At 58.8% G+C, this 16,960-nt stretch overlaps 1 protein-coding gene across 7 annotated transcripts in view; it reads left to right on the top strand.

Moving 5' to 3' along the window:
• Positions 1–16,960, top strand: part of MINK1 (misshapen like kinase 1) — a 50,482-nt gene that overhangs the window by 31,650 nt on the left and 1,872 nt on the right. The window contains exons 2-28 of one of the 7 annotated variants that reach the window (XM_068531056.1): positions 1,746–1,811; positions 3,448–3,504; positions 3,598–3,723; positions 5,510–5,620; positions 6,034–6,124; positions 6,523–6,653; positions 6,944–6,998; positions 7,139–7,217; positions 7,471–7,646; positions 8,112–8,181; positions 8,551–8,761; positions 10,623–10,736; positions 11,529–11,714; positions 11,910–12,083; positions 12,394–12,654; positions 13,100–13,185; positions 13,343–13,453; positions 13,600–13,712; positions 13,869–13,957; positions 14,317–14,480; positions 14,900–15,005; positions 15,089–15,226; positions 15,418–15,526; positions 15,854–16,021; positions 16,128–16,271; positions 16,477–16,611; positions 16,800–16,900. In XM_068531056.1, coding sequence (XP_068387157.1) covers positions 1,746–1,811; positions 3,448–3,504; positions 3,598–3,723; positions 5,510–5,620; positions 6,034–6,124; positions 6,523–6,653; positions 6,944–6,998; positions 7,139–7,217; positions 7,471–7,646; positions 8,112–8,181; positions 8,551–8,761; positions 10,623–10,736; positions 11,529–11,714; positions 11,910–12,083; positions 12,394–12,654; positions 13,100–13,185; positions 13,343–13,453; positions 13,600–13,712; positions 13,869–13,957; positions 14,317–14,480; positions 14,900–15,005; positions 15,089–15,226; positions 15,418–15,526; positions 15,854–16,021; positions 16,128–16,271; positions 16,477–16,611; positions 16,800–16,900 — 3,372 coding nt within the window. Of the gene's footprint in view, positions 1–1,745; positions 1,812–3,447; positions 3,505–3,597; positions 3,724–5,509; positions 5,621–6,033; positions 6,125–6,522; positions 6,654–6,943; positions 6,999–7,138; positions 7,218–7,470; positions 7,647–8,111; positions 8,182–8,550; positions 8,762–10,619; positions 10,737–11,528; positions 11,715–11,909; positions 12,084–12,393; positions 12,655–13,099; positions 13,186–13,342; positions 13,454–13,599; positions 13,713–13,868; positions 13,958–14,316; positions 14,481–14,899; positions 15,006–15,088; positions 15,227–15,417; positions 15,527–15,853; positions 16,022–16,127; positions 16,272–16,476; positions 16,612–16,799; positions 16,901–16,960 lie in introns of all 7 variants that reach the window. The other 6 variants (XM_068531058.1, XM_068531057.1, XM_068531055.1 and 3 more) reach the window with 6 other exon arrangements.

Raw genomic sequence — 16,960 nt, 5'->3', positions numbered from 1 at the left:
TCAAGGGGTTTTTTTTAGTCACTTCAGCTGGAGCTAAATAATTGAACATAGAACCGTGAAATTCTCGGTCTGGTCAGCCCAGGCCCCTCCAGAGCCAGTGGAAGGAATCCCTCTGCAACTTCTATCAAGGCTTCCACCTGGGCAGTTCTGGGATATTCTTTCAGGCTGCTGCCTGCCAGGCCCTGGGCTCGGTGCTGGACACACAGGTGAGCAAGGAGGATTCAGTCCCTTCCTTCCGGAATTTATAGACAAGTTAGTGCACAGCCACAGTGCATGGTGGCACAGGCTCAGACAGGGACACCCAGGAGCCAGGGTGACACTTGCAGTCCTCCCGGGACATCCTAACAAAGCCTGGGGCTGGGGCCTTCCTGGTCTCCAGCACACCCAGGTTCCCTTCCACACGCTTGCTGCCGTGAATGAGGGAGGAGGATTGTTTGGTTTCGGGGTTTTTTTGGTTGTTTTCACAAAAATCCTATATTGGTTTTCAGAATCAGGGAGGAAGGAGTTTTGGATTATACGCTGTTAGGGCTGTCAGCGCAGGAGCACGGGCGTCGCCTGGGGAGTTTGCTTCCGAAGTAACATACGCCTTGTCTCCGTCCTGCCGGAAGGCGAGAACCTGCCTGTGAGCCTGTCCGGCGGAGGTGCAGGCAGCCCTGGGCCAGCCACTCAGCCTGCAGTCCCACTGCCCACCCTCTCTCTCTCTCAGAAAGAAGCCCTGCCAGGGCGGGGTGGGTGGCCTCCCAGCAGCTGTGCTGCTTGGCCCAGCGGGCGATGGGCCTCTTCGGGACGCTTTGTCTGAGCCCTGCGGGCCCTCTCCCCTCCTCTCCTGGTACTGCTTAGCTCGGGAAAGCGGGAGCTGCAAGTTCTCCCTTCTCACCACCCCTCCCTGCTCTGCATTCCCTGCCCAGGTCCCTGTTACCCGCCACATGCTGGGAGCCCTGGGGCTTGGGAGGACTGGGAAGGGGGAGAAGGGCGCAAGGAGGGTGGCTTTCACATTTCGGCCCCTCCTAGCTTTCCTCATCCCTGCTTTTAAAAAATAAAATAACTTGTGCCTGGGGGACTTCCCTGGTGGCGCAGTGGTTAAGAATCCGCCTGCCAACGCAGGGGACACGCGTTCGATCCCTGGTCCGGTAAGATGCCACATGCCGCGGAGCAACTAAGCCCGTGCGCCACAACTACTGAAGCCCACGCACCTAGAGCCCGTGCTCCACAACAAAGAGAAGCCACCGCAATGAGAAGCCCGCGCACCGCAAGGAAGAGTAGCCCCCGCTCACTGCAACTAGAGAAAGCCCGCGCGCAGCAAGGAAGACCCAACGCAGCCAAAAATAAATAAATGAATAATAAAAAATAAAATGAAATAACTTTTGCCAGGCACCGTCTTAAGCATTTTATGGGCATTTCCTCGTTTGAAGTTGACCCCAGCCCAGAGGTGGGTACTCAGGTATCCCATGGAGCAGATGAGGCCACAGGCTCTCAGAGTTTGTCACCGAGTTTGGAAGCAGCAGCATGTCTGAATAGCCAGAGGGTCTCTGACTTCTGTTTTCTCTCCCCTCCTTCTGACTTTTCCCCTAGAACATGAACTCTGACCCAGTCCAGGAAGAGGGCACCTGGCCATCAGGCCCGCCTGCAGCCCCATGTAGTAGTATTCACTGTCGTCTCCTGGTTGAATAGCTCTTCCGTGTTTCTAGCTACATGGTCCTGTTCTGAAGTGCTGACACCTTATTCTTTCTCTCTCCCTCCCCCAGGACCCTGCTGGAATCTTTGAGCTGGTGGAGGTGGTCGGCAATGGAACCTATGGACAGGTGTACAAGGTGAGGCTCTGTGTGCAGCAGCGAGGCCTACTCCCATGGGCCTCCTAGGGAGTGGGCCCCAGTCTGGAGATGTGAGGGGGGCTGGGGGGAATTATAGGGGCTGGGGGCCCTGGCAAAGGGGAGGGAGGACCAGGGAGGGAGGGAGAGGAGAGGGATAAAAGTCATAAGGGAAGGAAGCAGCAAGAAGTGGGGTGTTTTTGCTGGCCTCTGCCTCTGAGTTTAGAACTAGTCCTGGGTGCGGCAGGAACAGTCTGGAGCTGGGTGGCGTATGGTACAGGGACACGGAGCAGTGGGAAGGGTATGGGGACGTGTGTGTCAGAGCTCAGAGGTGCAGTTTTGGGTTCTCCTGAGACCACAGGACTCAGGGTTGGTGGGACCTAGTGGGTGACCTTCTGCAGAGGGGAAACAGCTTTCTTGAGCTCCCCTGAGTGGCCTGCTGCAGGGCTGGAGCCCAAGCTCAGGCCCTCTGCTTTTGAGGCCGCCTCTCTCCCCCACAGAAGTGGCATTTCCTTGACCACTGATTGTGGCTTCTAGCCTGGCCAGCCCAGCCCTTTCACGTGGTCTGACCACTGGTCACACTTGACTGGGGGGAGGCAGCTGCAGCAGAGAGATGTTAAGGCAGGTGCTGCCCCAGAGCGCATACCTGGCTGCTTTGTCTCCAGATACAATGCTCGGTTTTTCCACGAGTCTCCTCTGCATCTCAGGGGCCTGCGTTTCCTGGGTCACTGGGACCACCTGCCTGTCTCTTACCCTTCTTCCCTGTGACCTTTGGGAAGCAGGCGCCCCCCCATCCTCCCATCTCTTGCCTAGTTGTTGCCATGGAAACAGCAGCTCTGTGTTCTACTGCTTCTCTGGGCTTGGGGTCGTAAAAGACTGCTGAGGATAAAAATAATCCATGGCTGGCAATATCCCCACCCCACTCTTTCCCAGGAAGCCTTGGACTTTCATACCCAAGCCTGAGGTGGCTCCTGCTAGGAATTTCAGAAGGATGGGGGGCGGGGGGGGTGGGGATGGCAGGGACACACTCTAGAAGAAGTTTCTTCCCATTAGCACTGGTGATGGCATTGACATGTCAGTCAGCCCTTCTGTGTTTCTCCGAGTTCCCTAAAATCTCAGCTCTATCTTTATTCTTTCCTGTGGACAATAATAAAAAGCCTCGGGGGGGTGGTGATTCTGGGAAAGGCCTCCTGACCAGAGGGGATGGATCAGGAAAGCACGCAGGCAGTTTGTCTTGCATAGAAGATGCTGGAGAGGCAAAGCCCTCCCAGCCTCGTCCCCCAGCTCCCTCCAGCTCCGTCTGAGGATGGAGAGGTATCTTTTACTCCACATTCTAACTTTCAAACTGGGACGTCTAAGCCAGAGAGCCTGGAGCAGAGCACAAGGGTCTCTCACTCATCCCTCTTGAGCATTTCAGGGGAGGAGACCCTTCATCTTTATCCAGCGTAGCACTTGGAATCCAGCCTCGGCGGTTTTCCTGTAGCCCTCTGTCTATGACCAATCCATAAACTGAGGTGTCTAGCCACCATGAGGGGCACTTTGTAAGACAGAAAACAGCCAAAAGTTGTGGCCTCTCCCAAATTAAGCCCTTCCTGAGCGTAGACCCTGATCCCTCCACGCCTGGCTCTCTGTCCTGCAGGGTCGGCATGTCAAGACCGGGCAGCTGGCTGCCATCAAGGTCATGGATGTCACGGAGGTAGGGAGCTGTGTGGGGCAGAGGGAGGGTCAGAGCATTGAGAAGGGGGCTGCGGGGGGGACTCTCAGGGCTCACCTCCCCGGATTCACCTAGGATGAGGAGGAAGAGATCAAACAGGAGATCAACATGTTGAAAAAATACTCTCACCACCGCAACATCGCCACCTACTACGGGGCCTTCATCAAGAAGAGCCCCCCGGGGAATGACGACCAGCTCTGGGTGAGAAGCGCCCCTGGCCTGCCCACCTGCCCCTCCCCCAGTTAGTCCATCCATTCTCCCGCCTTTGTGCACAGCTCCTGGGAAAGCAACACATTAAAATATTTGTGGGTGTCGGCAAGACCCGAAGCGAACCCCTCCCGGCAGGTGCACAAGACTTTGTGGGCGATTACTCGGCCGCAGCTTGCTGTAGCTCTTCTGGGCCTCCCCCAGATTCCCTCCTGGCCACAAACATGCCTAAGAGTCATCGCCCTCCCTAGCCTGGGCACTGGTGCCAGCTGATTCCCCAGCCTCACCCTTTCTGGTGCTCAGCCCAGCACAGAGGAGAGGGCAGAAGGGAGCACAGCCATGGCTGCAGGGCTGGAGCTCATGCCAGGTCCCCCCTCCCAGCGGTTGCCACACAAGTACTTATTGAGCACCCTCTGTGTACCCTGCACAGATAGTCATGACTTGTGGTCCCTGCCTCCAAGGCACTTAGTCTTTTTTGGGGAGACACACACACACACACACACACACAGAAAGGTGAGTAACACGTCAGGTAGTGTGTAGTGGGTGATCATTGAGGGCTAGAAGCTGAGCACTAGTGACCAGGTGCCCCGCTGTGGACCTGATGGACACCATCCTCCCCTCCTCCCCCTGTGCTCTGCTGTGGGAGTTGGAGGCCCCAGATGCGGGCCGTATGCAAATTACCTCTAGTGTGCACACAAATGTATGTATCCCAGCCAACATTTTTTTTTTGCGTTAGATGCGGCTTTTAGAAAATGTACAGTGAAAACATTTGGACAGGCATACTGATCCCCAGGGACTTTTTTGGCCGCTGCCTCTGGGTCCCTAGAGGAGACCAGCCGAGAGCTCTTCTCATCTCCCTGCCTCGGCCCTGCCTGTTTGCGGAGTTTCTGCCGAAGTCTCACAGGTTCCCTCCTGCAGTTCTTTGGTAGCCCCATGCACTGTTTTGTCTCTAGCAGACCTGGGGACTTCTGACTCTTAGCCCCTTTCTTCTCTCTCGGTCAGGGATTGGCCAACTTTTTCTGTGAAGGGCCAGCTAGTAAATATCTGGGGCTCTGTATGTCATAAAGTTTCCAACAGCTACTCAACTCAGCCATAGATAATGCATACATGGGAATAGGAGTGTCACTGGATTCCCAAAGATCTTTATGTAAGACACTAAGGTTTGAATTTCATCTGATTCTTCCTTTGATTTTTTTAAAAATTAAAAAAATTTTTTTGGCCGTGGCACGTGGGATCTTAGTTCCCTGACCAGGGATCAAACTCGCGCCCCCTGCAGTAGAAGCATGGAGTGTTAACCACTGGACCACCAGGGAAGTCCCCTTTCTTTGATTTTTTTATTCCAACCATTTAAAAATGTAAAAACCACGCTTAGCTTCCTGGCCGTAGACTGCCGACCCCTGCTCCAGAGGAGTGGTTCTTAACCGTTTTGGGTTTATGGATCCCAGTGAGGATCTGATGAAAGCTTTGGATCCTTCCCCAAGGAAAATGCACAAACCCACATCATTTTGTCTAAAAGTTTAGGGATTCCTTGGGCTCCTACTCAGGACCCAGACCACCTCCCTCAGCCCACCTGCCTTGTCTTTCCCAGCTGTGTCCCCTTCCGCTTTCTTCCCTAATCTCAGCAAGTTCTGTAGCCTTTATGAGGGGTCTCATGGCCCCTGCTCTCCAGCTCATACCAGTTCTGGCCCCAAGGGCTCCAGTCCTCCTCCAGGGGCCTGGCAGGGGAAGGAGGCCGTGCCTGACAGATGCTTTTCCTTCCGGTGCCTTCCTGGGACCATAGCTGGTGATGGAGTTCTGTGGTGCTGGTTCTGTGACAGACCTGGTGAAGAACACGAAAGGGAACGCCCTGAAGGAGGACTGTATCGCCTACATCTGCAGGGAGATTCTCCGGGTGAGTGCCAGGGCCCTCCCCGCCGCCTCCTCCTGAGCCAGCCCCTGTGGAGCGTCTCCCTGGACGTGGACCCTCCCCGCACGCACGGGGAAGGAGACGGAACTGTGCCCTCTTGAAGGAGCAGAGGGCCTGATGCCGGTGGGGGTGGAGGCTGAGTGCCAACCTTGGAGAACACTCAGAGGAAATGGGCACCTCTGTTTCCCAGCACTGCTCCTTCTCCACCTGCAACCCTGCAGCTGGATTCTCCAGAGCCACCACTCTGAGGAAGCTCCCCGCAAAGTTCAGCCTGTACTCGGGCTCCTGGGTGGAGAGGGGCAGCTCCCTCAGCCCAGCCCAGACTGATGCCTCCCCCTCCCCTCGGCTCGCATCCTTGTCCTCTAACACCAAGGCTACTTCCCCGTCTCCTGCCCCAGGGTCTGGCCCATCTCCACGCCCACAAGGTGATCCACCGAGACATCAAGGGGCAGAACGTGCTGCTGACAGAGAATGCCGAGGTCAAGCTAGGTACGCCGACGCCTTCTGACCTCCAGCACGGAATGAGCCCCTTTATTCATTCCCTCCAGTGGCTCAAGTCCAACTACCCATGGGCTGGGAGGTTTGCTCCTCTCCTTCTGCTGAAAATCACCCAAGAACTTGTTTCGCCTGCTCCCTGTTAGGTCCCAGGTGCTGTGCAGGCCCCTCTGGGGAGATGGGATTGTTTGGCTCCTTCTGCCTGGAATGCCGTCCCTTGGTCCTTTCACCTTGGTTTTTCCCCCAGACGCAGGAAGACTAAGTCAGGGTCTTTGGGATGTTGATGGGGTGAAGAGATGGCCGGGAGTGGCCAGGTAGGACTCGGCGGACGCCAGCACAGACGAGGGAGCAGGCGTGGTGCTCCATCACAGCCTCTCCCTCTGTCCTCCCAGTGGATTTCGGGGTGAGCGCGCAGCTGGACCGCACCGTGGGCAGGCGGAACACTTTCATCGGGACCCCCTACTGGATGGCCCCCGAGGTCATCGCTTGCGATGAGAACCCTGATGCCACCTACGATTACAGGGTACGGAGCGGAGAGTAGGCGCGTGGAGGCAGCCAAGGGCAGGAAGGAGGTGGGGGCAGTGGGTGGATTGAAAATAGGGGGAGCTTGAGCAGGTTGGGGGGCAAAATGACGACCTAGGGTCGTTTTAGCAGTGAGAGGTTGAGGAACGTTTTGTGGGCAGGAAAGTACGGATGGGGAGGGTGGGGGAGCTGGAGGACAGCGCAGGTTGGAGCACAGGGGCCTCCGGAAGGGCGTGGACCAAGAAGAGTGGTCGGGAACATTCACCTGTCCCTCTTCTCTTGCCTCCGCAGAGTGACATTTGGTCTTTAGGAATCACAGCCATCGAGATGGCAGAGGGAGCCCCCCGTAAGTGCAGAGCCTGGGAGAGAAGGGAGGGCCCAGAAAGAGCTATAGGGCGGAGGTGGGCCGCGGGAGGCCTGTGGCGAGAAGGACTCTAGGCTCTTGGCCAGGCGGGAGGGGCTGATTGCGTCTCTTCCGTGCGCCAGCTCTGTGTGACATGCACCCCATGCGAGCCCTCTTCCTCATCCCCCGGAACCCGCCACCCAGGCTCAAGTCCAAGAAATGGTAGGTCTCTGGGGGGTTGGCGTCTAGGAAGGAGGCCGTTGGACAAGGCCTCCACCTCACCCCCTGCAGCCAGGCTTGGGTCTGCACCAGAGAAGAGGGGGCGGGCGGGGGCGGCACTGCAGCTGCGGAGCCTGGAGCCTGGTGTTGGGATACGGGGGGAGACAGGAGGGAAGTCAGGGTGGATCCCCCCTTCCTCCTGGAATCACCCCCCTTCCGAGGGGGCCCTCCCAGTGTGAGCCACCATCGTTTCCAGGTCTAAGAAGTTCATCGACTTCATTGACACGTGTCTCATCAAGACTTACCTGAGCCGCCCACCAACGGAGCAGCTGCTCAAGTTCCCGTTCATCCGCGACCAGCCCACCGAGCGGCAGGTCCGCATCCAGCTCAAGGACCACATTGACCGATCCCGGAAGAAACGAGGCGAGAAAGGTCAGTGGGCTGGGGGAGGTGGCGGGTCTGGGACACACACAGCCCCTGCTCCTCTTCACCAGCCCTGGCTCCTCCTGGCTCCCCTTCAGGCCCCCTTCCAGCCCCAGCTCTCCCTGTCCAAGGAGATCTCCTTTCCAAAACTTCCAACCCCAGAGGGGTTTTTCCTCTGTCACCACCTGATTTAAGTCCGCCTTCCACGTGAGGGCTCGTGCTGAGCATGTGCATGTGTGAGTGCATGTACACCTCCCACCACATCCCGCCCACGGTGGGGTCTAATCCCCCATCTGCATCCAGGCCCAAACCTGAGACCCACCATCACCCCATTGCTCCAAGGAGGCGGGTGGGGACCCAGGAGCGTGGCCATCCAGACAGACCTTATTGGTTATCCCCATCTAAGGTTTCCCTAGCCCAGGGTGGGGTCTGGGGCACTGGGTGAAGAAACAGCAGTGATCTCCCCCCCTGCAGAGGAGACAGAATATGAGTACAGTGGCAGCGAAGAGGAAGACGACAGCCATGGAGAGGAAGGAGAGCCAAGGTGGGCTTGGCAGGCAGAGGTTGGGGACCATCGCTTACCGTCTGCGGGGACAACAGTGGTCCTTGGCTTGGGGATTCAGTCTGGGGGTGGTGGGCACAGACAGGTAGACCCATAAGATGGAATCCCTGGGTGCTGAGATGGAACGGAACGAACGAATGAGCAAGAGGTGTGCGAGGGGGATTCAGGGCTGCAGGCTGGGCTGTTAAAGGAATCAGGGCCTGAAAGGGGGCAGAGGGAGGGCAGGTCTCCGGTCACCCGGGAGTGACCAGAGGCAGACCGTCTGGTCTGGTCGGGTGAAGCGCCCATTTAGGGCTCCCAGGGATGAGGGTGGCCTCTGACCCCGATCCTCCCTGTGCGGTCCTGACCCAGCTCCATCATGAATGTGCCGGGGGAGTCGACCCTCCGCCGGGAATTCCTCCGGCTCCAGCAGGAGAACAAGAGCAACTCGGAGGCTTTAAAGCAGCAGCAGCAGCTGCAGCAGCAGCAACAGCGAGACCCAGAGGCGCACATCAAGCACTTGCTGCACCAGCGGCAGCGGCGCATCGAGGAGCAGAAGGAAGAGCGGCGGCGGGTTGAGGAGGTGGGGTTGGGGCGGGGCTCGGTGTTGAGGCGGGGCTCGGTGTTGAGGGGGCGGGGCACTAGATGGGCGGAGGGTGTTGAGGGGGAGGGGCACGTAGAGGGGCGGAGGGTATTGAGGGGGCGGGGTCCTCCCGGAAGGGCCTCCTGACCAGGTTACTGGTCCTACCCCTGGTCCCCCTGGGCAGCAGGGAAAAGGGAGTGAGTGGGGACTTCCCAGCCTCTTGCTCTCAGATTTGTATAGAAGGGCTCTGTCCTCTGTTAGGCGTACCCGCCAGCCTTATGTGGGTGGTTGTGCCATCAGCGTCCCTTCAGAGCAGAGATTTTTCTGAAAAGCCACACTCCCCCCTCCTTGTTTCTGCACGTAAACCTCCACTCCGGGTTTGTCTGCTCCTTTACCTTCAGTCCAGGGGAGCTGGGGGTCTGTGTACGAACACTTCAGTGCCCTGGGCATCGATCTCTCCAGCAGCTGCCCCCTTTGAACATGAAGAAGATCCTTCTAAAGACCCTCCTTTTACTTTTGGTTTTTTGGGCTTAGATTTGCTTTGTACAGGCTTGTCAATCGCACTAATTGGAGGTGGGTGGGAGAAATTCATTTTAATTTATAGAGAATCTTATTTATTTTTGAGAATCTCATTTTTAAATAGGGGCAGTTTTTTAAATCACCAACTTAAAAAATACTTAGTATCTGTATGCATATATATTTAAATGTATTTATTTTGGACAGGGCATGGTGGGGAAGAAGAGGTGTATAGATTGGTTAAAATTTTGCCTTAAATGATGGGTTTTTTGTTGAAACAATTACATGATTCCAAAGTTCATGGAGAGCTGAACTTAATTTAAAAGTTATCTAAGCAATAGGAGATAGATGGAAGCATCCACACTGCCCATGTACTACTCCCCAAAGTGGGCCCCTATCTTTGTTGAAAAAAAGAATGATTTGCAGAAAACCTAGTAAAAATTCTTCTTAATAAATACGTTATTCAGGTAGCAGAGTAACCAAAAATTGTGTCTACCAAGATGTTTCCTGAAGCAGGCCTGCTGGATCCTTAGGGCTTGTGGTCTTTCTTTCTTTCTTTCCTTTCTTCCTTTCCCTTCCCTTCCCTTCCCTCCCTTTCTTTTTCTTTCTTTCTTTCTCTCTCTTTCTTTCTTTCTTTCTTTTTCTTTCTTTCTTTCCCTTTCTTTCCTTTTTTTCTTTCTCTTTCTTTTTCTTTCTTTCTTTCCTTTCCTTTCCTTTCCTTTCTTTTCTTTCTTTCTTTTCTTTCTTTTTTTTAGCAGAAAGATTGTGAAAGTTATTAAGTGAATGTGACCTGGGCTAGTAGTGATGTAGCCCAGGTCACATTCAGTTAAGGATGCCGACCAGGTCCCTAAGTTGTTTCTCTGTGCATGGGCACCTGGTGCCCTCTGGTGGCTGAGGGCTAGCACTACGGCCCACTCCCTTTGGGCTTTTGGGCCGAGATTCGAGAGGCCAGGAGTGGGGCTGGGGGGCGGGGAGGTTGTTGTTGACTTTAGGTTCTGTTTGTTCGGTGGAGGAGTGGACGGGAGACAGTTTTATGCAGTTCGGCCCGCCCAAGGGCAGCAGTCAACCTCTCAGCGGCTGTAGTCCGAAGCCCACAGCCACCTTAGACAGAAGTTTCTCGCAAGCCAAGCCCCCGTGGGCTCTTATGTGAGGGTAGGTAGGTTTGTAGAAACAAGTTGAAGCCACGCTCTCTCATCTCCATCCCCAGTGAGATGGAGACCAGCCCGCACTGTCCAGTAGGGATCCGCTTTCCAGACGCGGGCTGGGGTGGGTCCGCCTTCTGGGGCTGCGCCATCCAGGTGTCTGGTGCAGCCCTTAAGGCCACACGTCTCTGCACCCACAGCAGCAGCGGCGGGAGCGGGAGCAGCGGAAGCTGCAGGAGAAGGAGCAGCAGCGGCGGCTGGAGGACATGCAGGCCCTGCGGCGGGAGGAGGAGCGGCGGCAGGCGGAGCGGGAGCAGGTACGGCGCCCCGCCCCCCGCGCACACCGGACACGCCCCTTCCCGGACACGCCCCTTCCCGCCGGGCCGCCCCTCCTGCTCCCGCTGCCTGCCTGCCTGCCCTGCTCCCCCGTCCCCTTCCTCCTTCTTCCCCTACCCCGAGATTCCTCCTATCTTTTCCAGCTTCACTCTTTCTCTCTGTTTTCTCCAACCCTTCAACCCCCCACCCTGGCTCCCTGCCCTCCTCCTGTCTCTGTGCCTTCATTCCCATCTCTTTGCCCCACCCCTGCCCCCTGCCCCCTGCCCCTTCCCTCATGGGGCCTGCACCCCGGCTTCCTCCTCATTCCCTGCCCTCTGCGGGGCTCATCCCACCCCCACGCCGGCCTCTCTATTACTCTACCCCGCCTCCTCCTCATCCTCACCCCACTGACCCCGTCCGCCAACTCCTCCGCCGCCGCCGCCGCCCCCCTCTGCCTCTCCCTCTGTCCCTGCCCTTTGCCCCCCACCCCGCCCCCCAGGAGTATATCCGTCACAGGCTAGAGGAGGAGCAGCGACAGCTCGAGATCCTTCAGCAACAGCTGCTCCAGGAACAGGCCCTACTGCTGGTAACGGGGTCCCCAGCTTCCTCGGGGAAGATGCGTACTCAGAGTGTCTCTGCTGGAATGGGATGGGAACCCTTCAGGGGAAGGGATTCACCCAAGCATCGAGGGAAGACATCGCCTCTCTAGGCAGTTGGAGAAAAGGAAGGGCATGCGTGCTCTAGCTTCCAGGGCCGCACCCTGCTGAGCCCTCTCTCCCTACCCTTGGGCCCAGGAATACAAGCGGAAGCAGCTGGAGGAGCAGCGGCAGTCGGAGCGCCTGCAGAGGCAGCTGCAGCAGGAGCATGCCTACCTCAAGTCCCTGCAGCAGCAGCAGCAAGTCCTGCCCGGGGACAGGAAGCCCCTGTACCATTACGGTCGGGGCATTAACCCTGCCGACAAACCGGCCTGGGCCCGAGAGGTACTCACTGCCTCCTTTGCTGCCTGAGACTCCCTCCGCCTGGGGCCTGATAGCTGCAAGCATGGTCCTTCCGCACAGGCGGGCGCTGGGCAGGGGAGAGGGGCACGCAGTGCAAGCGGAGGGCTGCAGAGGTCTGGACCTCGATTTTGAGAACAGGACAAAAGTTGTCCTGCTTGGCATCCTCTTGCATCACAGGTAGAAGAGAGAACGAGGATGAACAAGCAGCAGAACTCTCCCTTGGCCAAGACCAAGCCAGGCAGCACAGGGCCTGAGCCCCCTGTCCCCCAGGCCTCCCCTGGGCCCCCAGGACCCCTTTCCCAAACTCCTCCTATGCAGAGGCCGGTGGAGCCCCAGGAGGGACCACACAAGGTGAGTCTCTCCCTGTTCCTGTCTTAGCACGCAGACGCAGGGGGCCTCATGCAGCACAGCTACATCTCGTGTACACACATGCACACGCCCTTAGCCAGGGATCACAGATCTCAGGATACGTGGGCAGAGACAGGCGGCTGCACACTTCTGTTTCTGTGTCTTACCTGTTCTTGGGCTCTAGGAGCCCCTTTCAATGGGTAATTGGAAGCCAGAGGCTTGACTTGCTCCTTCCTCCCAGCCCAGGCCCCAGCTCCCAGGTGGGGACGTGCCACAGAGCAGGCAGCCCACCCTCCCTGGTCTCTCCCCGCAGAGCCTGGTGGCACACCGGGTCCCACTGAAGCCATATGCAGCGCCTGTACCCCGATCCCAGTCCCTGCAGGACCAGCCCACCCGAAACCTGGCTGCCTTCCCAGCCTCACACGACCCCGACCCCGCCGTGCCCGCACCCACTGCCACGCCTAGTGCCCGAGGAGCCGTCATCCGCCAGAACTCAGACCCCACTTCCGAAGGGCCTGGCCCCAGCCCGAACCCCCCAGCCTGGGTCCGGCCTGATAATGAGGCCCCTCCCAAGGTAAGGACAGCCCTGCTGAGCCGGAAAAGGGCAGAGAAATAGTAAGGGAGGGGAACGGAGGTCGAGTGGGCAGCAGGCGAGGTGGACATGAGTTCGGGGTTGGAAGGGAACACAAGGGTGAGGCGTCTAGCACGGCGTGTCCTGCAGGTGTTACCCTAATGTCTGGTGGGCGGGCCGCCACCCGAGTGTGTCCCGGTGATTCCATGGTGTGTGTGGGAGTGGAAGAGTGCCCAGGGTGTTTGGGGAGCACCAGGGGCCAGACTTTCTGGGTCAGATCCCAGCTCTGCTGCTTCCCAGCTTCGTGACCTCAGACAAATCCATTAGCTTCCCCGATCTCAGTCTGCTTCTCCGTAAAGGTGGGGAGAGCCCCTTCCACGGTCTCCATGAGGACAAGTGTCTGCCAGGCGCCCAGCACAGAGCACTGACTCCTTTCTTCTGTCCTCAGGTGCCTCAGAGGACCTCATCTATCGCCACTGCCCTTAACACCAGTGGGGCTGGAGGGTCCCGGCCAGCCCAGGCTGTCCGTGCCAGGTAACCCCTGGGTGTGGGCGGGCGGCAGCCCAGGGAGCGGCGTGGGGGGCGGAGGGGAGTTTGCCAGGTTACCCGCCTAGGGGTGGGCAAGCCCTGACCCAGTCACCTCAGCCCCCTCCCTGCCCCCGCCCCCGGCACCCCTGTGCTCCCTCCACAGACCTCGCAGCAACTCCGCCTGGCAAATCTATCTGCAAAGGCGGGCAGAGCGGGGCAACCCCAAGCCTCCAGGGCCCCCCGCTCAGCCCCCTGGCCCGCCCAACGCCTGTAGGTAATGGAGTTGTCCCCCCCACTACTCACTCCCACCCTCACTTCTGCCACCTGCTTCCCCCTGGTGATGGCTCGCTCTGCGGTGCAGCTCAGCATCCCCAGGCGGGGACATCCGTCTCCCTGACCCTGCCTCTGCCCCTCCCACAGTAACCCTGACCTCAGGAGGAGTGACCCTGGCTGGGAGCGCTCGGACAGCGTCCTCCCCGCCTCTCATGGGCGCCTCCCCCAGGCTGGCTCACTGGAGCGGAACCGGGTGGGAGGTATGTGAGCCGGGCGTCACGGCAGTCTCCGTCGGGGTGGACCCTGCCTTTGGCTGCTCTCGACTGGCGGGGGGCCGGGTGGGGACCGGGCTGGGCTCGAGGCCAGCCCCTGTGCCGGTGTCAGTGACCTCCCTCCCCCGACCCCGCCACCTCTAGCCGCCTCCAAACTGGACAGCTCCCCCGTGCTCTCCCCTGGGAACAAAGCCAAGCCCGATGACCACCGCTCGCGGCCAGGCCGGCCCGCAGTAAGTCATCGGGTGGCACCTCCGGCCCTGCCTTCTCCCGGTTCGGGGCTTTGGGGCCGACGTGGAGCCTCTTCAGCCCCAGGGAGCTGGGTTCCAGGGTCAGGGCCTTCATTAATCTGTGACTGAAAGGCCTGTGGGCCAACAGGGGAGCGCTCCTCAGTTACTAACCTTTCTTAACCTCTCTCCTGCCTCTTCCTGGCTGCCTTTCTTCCCCCACGGCCTCTCCCAGAGCTATAAGCGAGCCATTGGTGAGGTTAGTGAGCCAGGGGCCTGCTGGCGGGAGCCCCTCCTGTTGCCCTGCCCTCCTCTGGCCTCCTTCGTACCACCGCCTCTACCCTCACGCAGCTCCTCCCCTGCAGGATTTTGTATTGCTGAAAGAGCGGACCCCGGACGAGGCCCCTCGGCCTCCCAAGAAGGCCATGGACTACTCGTCATCCAGCGAGGAGGTGGAGAGCAGCGAGGACGACGAGGAGGAGAGCAACGGCGAACCGTCAGAGGGGAGCAGAGATACCCCTGGTGGCCGGTATGGGGCACCCTGGGGGCGTCAGAGGGGAGCAGAGATACCCCTGGTGGCCGGGGAGTTGCAGCAAGCTTGAGGGAAAGTGGCTCTCTTTTCCCAGAGGAGGGTCCCCGGCTTTCACTGCTGGTTAGTTCTTCCTCGCCTTCTCTAGAGAACGGGGTACAGGGCTGGGGGCTGGTGTCCCCAGCTCTCTCTCACCGTCCTGTCAGTTGGGGGGCCTCTTCAGGTGCCTCTGTGCGGCCAGCCCTCCCCGAGTGCTGGGCAGGGGGCAAGGGCCGCCGGGTGAGGGCTGAGTGCGTCGTGTTCCAACAGACACTGAAGGCACCAGTCCTCCGGCTCTTGTCTGCTCCCTGTGGCACTCGGGTGGCACTTGGGTGGCAGGCAGGGCCTGGAGGGCCTCCTGACTTTCCTCTCTCCCATAGCAGCGATGGAGACACAGACAGCGTCAGCACCATGGTGGTCCATGACGTGGAGGAGATAGCCGGGACCCAGACCCCTTATGGGGGTGGCACCATGGTGGTCCAGCGCGTGAGTGGGCCCCCCCGTTCTTCCCCAGCCTGCCATGCACCTCATCGGCCCCAGCACTGGCCCCCTTCTCTCTGTTCCTTTAGACCCCTGAAGAGGAGCGAAGCCTGCTGCATGCTGATAGCAACGGTTACACGAACCTGCCAGATGTGGTCCAACCCAGCCACTCGCCCACCGAGAGCAGCAAAGGTCAAAGCCCCCCCTTGAAGGATGGAGGCAGTGATGTAAGTCAGTGAAGGTGGCTCCACAGGGCGAGAAGAGATCACTGGCCGTGGGCAGGAGACCCAGGGGTGCTGGGGGCACTGCGGTCAGCAGCGTGGAGCCCCGGGGAGCTGGTTGGGCAGGGTACAACAGGAGGGGGAGGGCAAGGGCTGGGGTCTGGTGTGTCTGCCTCACTGCCGCCCCCACCCCGCAGTACCAGTCTCGTGGGCTGGTAAAGGCCCCTGGCAAGAGCTCGTTCACGATGTTTGTGGACCTGGGGATCTACCAGCCTGGAGGCAGTGGGGACACCATCCCCATCACAGGTGAGACGAGAGATCTGGAGATGGGCACGGGTGGGCCTCTGATGACTGGGCTTCACAAAGCGGTCACGGCCTCCCCTGTGGCCTGAACCTGCCCTGGCACCAAGGGACCCCCTTGACCCAAGAGAAAAGATGCTCAGTGGTGGCCCAGGGACTCGCATGACAGAACGAGGACTGTGCCAGTCCTTCTGGCCCTGTTTAAACTCCTCCAGGTGCCTCCTCCGTTCTCCAGTCTTTCCCTTTCGTTCTGAATATTCTGGGGTGTGGAGTAAAGAGAGACGGGGTGAGAGGGCTGCAGCCCACTGCCCGTTCCTCTCGTCCTTCTGGCAGCCCTGGTGGGTGGAGAGGGCAGTCGGCTCGATCAGCTGCAGTACGACGTGAGGAAAGGCTCTGTGGTCAACGTGAACCCCACCAACACCCGGGCCCACAGCGAAACCCCCGAGATTCGGAAGTACAAGAAGCGGTTCAATTCCGAGATCCTCTGTGCGGCCCTTTGGGGTAAGCCAGGACCGGGAAGGAAAAGAGGGGCCTGGTGTGCACCCGTGCTCCTGGTCAGGCGAGGGCCTGGCTCTGCCTCTGATCTGCCCAAGGGCTCCTATTGCAGGGGTCAACCTGCTGGTGGGCACGGAGAATGGGCTGATGTTGCTGGACCGAAGTGGGCAGGGCAAGGTGTATGGACTCATCGGGCGGCGACGCTTCCAGCAAATGGATGTGCTGGAGGGACTCAACCTGCTCATCACCATCTCAGGTGTGTGTGGAGGGCAGGGCCGGGAGGAGGGCTCAGCCCCTGGGCCCTCCGTCACCACCTTCAGTCTGGGAGGAGGGCAGCCGTGGTCCAGGAGCTGGAAGGTGGGGCCGCACTTTCTCACCCCTCGTGGTTCGCACACGAAGGACGGCGGGGAGGCAGAAGCTGGACCTCCGATGAGGGGTGTGTGTGTGTGTCTGTCCCTCAGGGAAAAGGAACAAACTGCGGGTATATTATTTGTCCTGGCTCCGGAACAAGATCCTGCACAATGACCCAGAAGTGGAGAAGAAGCAGGGCTGGACCACTGTGGGGGACATGGAGGGCTGCGGGCACTACCGTGTTGGTGAGGAGGTCACGACACAGTGGCTGGGGCACATTTGTTTATGAGAAGAGAAAGAAACGGGGGCCTGGGCTAAGAAAGCCTTGTAGCCAGAGATGGGGGGCACACAGTTGGGGGTATAGACAGACCTGTGGGAGGGGCTGCAGCCCAAGAAGGGAAGTTTCTGCATCCCTCTTCTTTCCTGCCCCCAGTGAAATATGAACGCATCAAATTCCTGGTCATTGCCCTGAAGAACTCTGTGGAGGTGTATGCTTGGGCCCCCAAACCTTACCACAAATTCATGGCTTTCAAGGTAACCCCAGCCTCAGCCCCCAACACTGTTCCGAGGTCTGGCTCCTCCACCCGCGTCCCC

This window comes from Eschrichtius robustus, chromosome 20 (assembly GCF_028021215.1).
Source record: "Eschrichtius robustus isolate mEscRob2 chromosome 20, mEscRob2.pri, whole genome shotgun sequence".
NCBI classification, from domain to species: domain Eukaryota; kingdom Metazoa; phylum Chordata; class Mammalia; order Artiodactyla; family Eschrichtiidae; genus Eschrichtius; species Eschrichtius robustus.
Note: the sequence above shows the minus strand (reverse complement) of the source record. Positions and strands in the feature narration are given on the sequence as shown.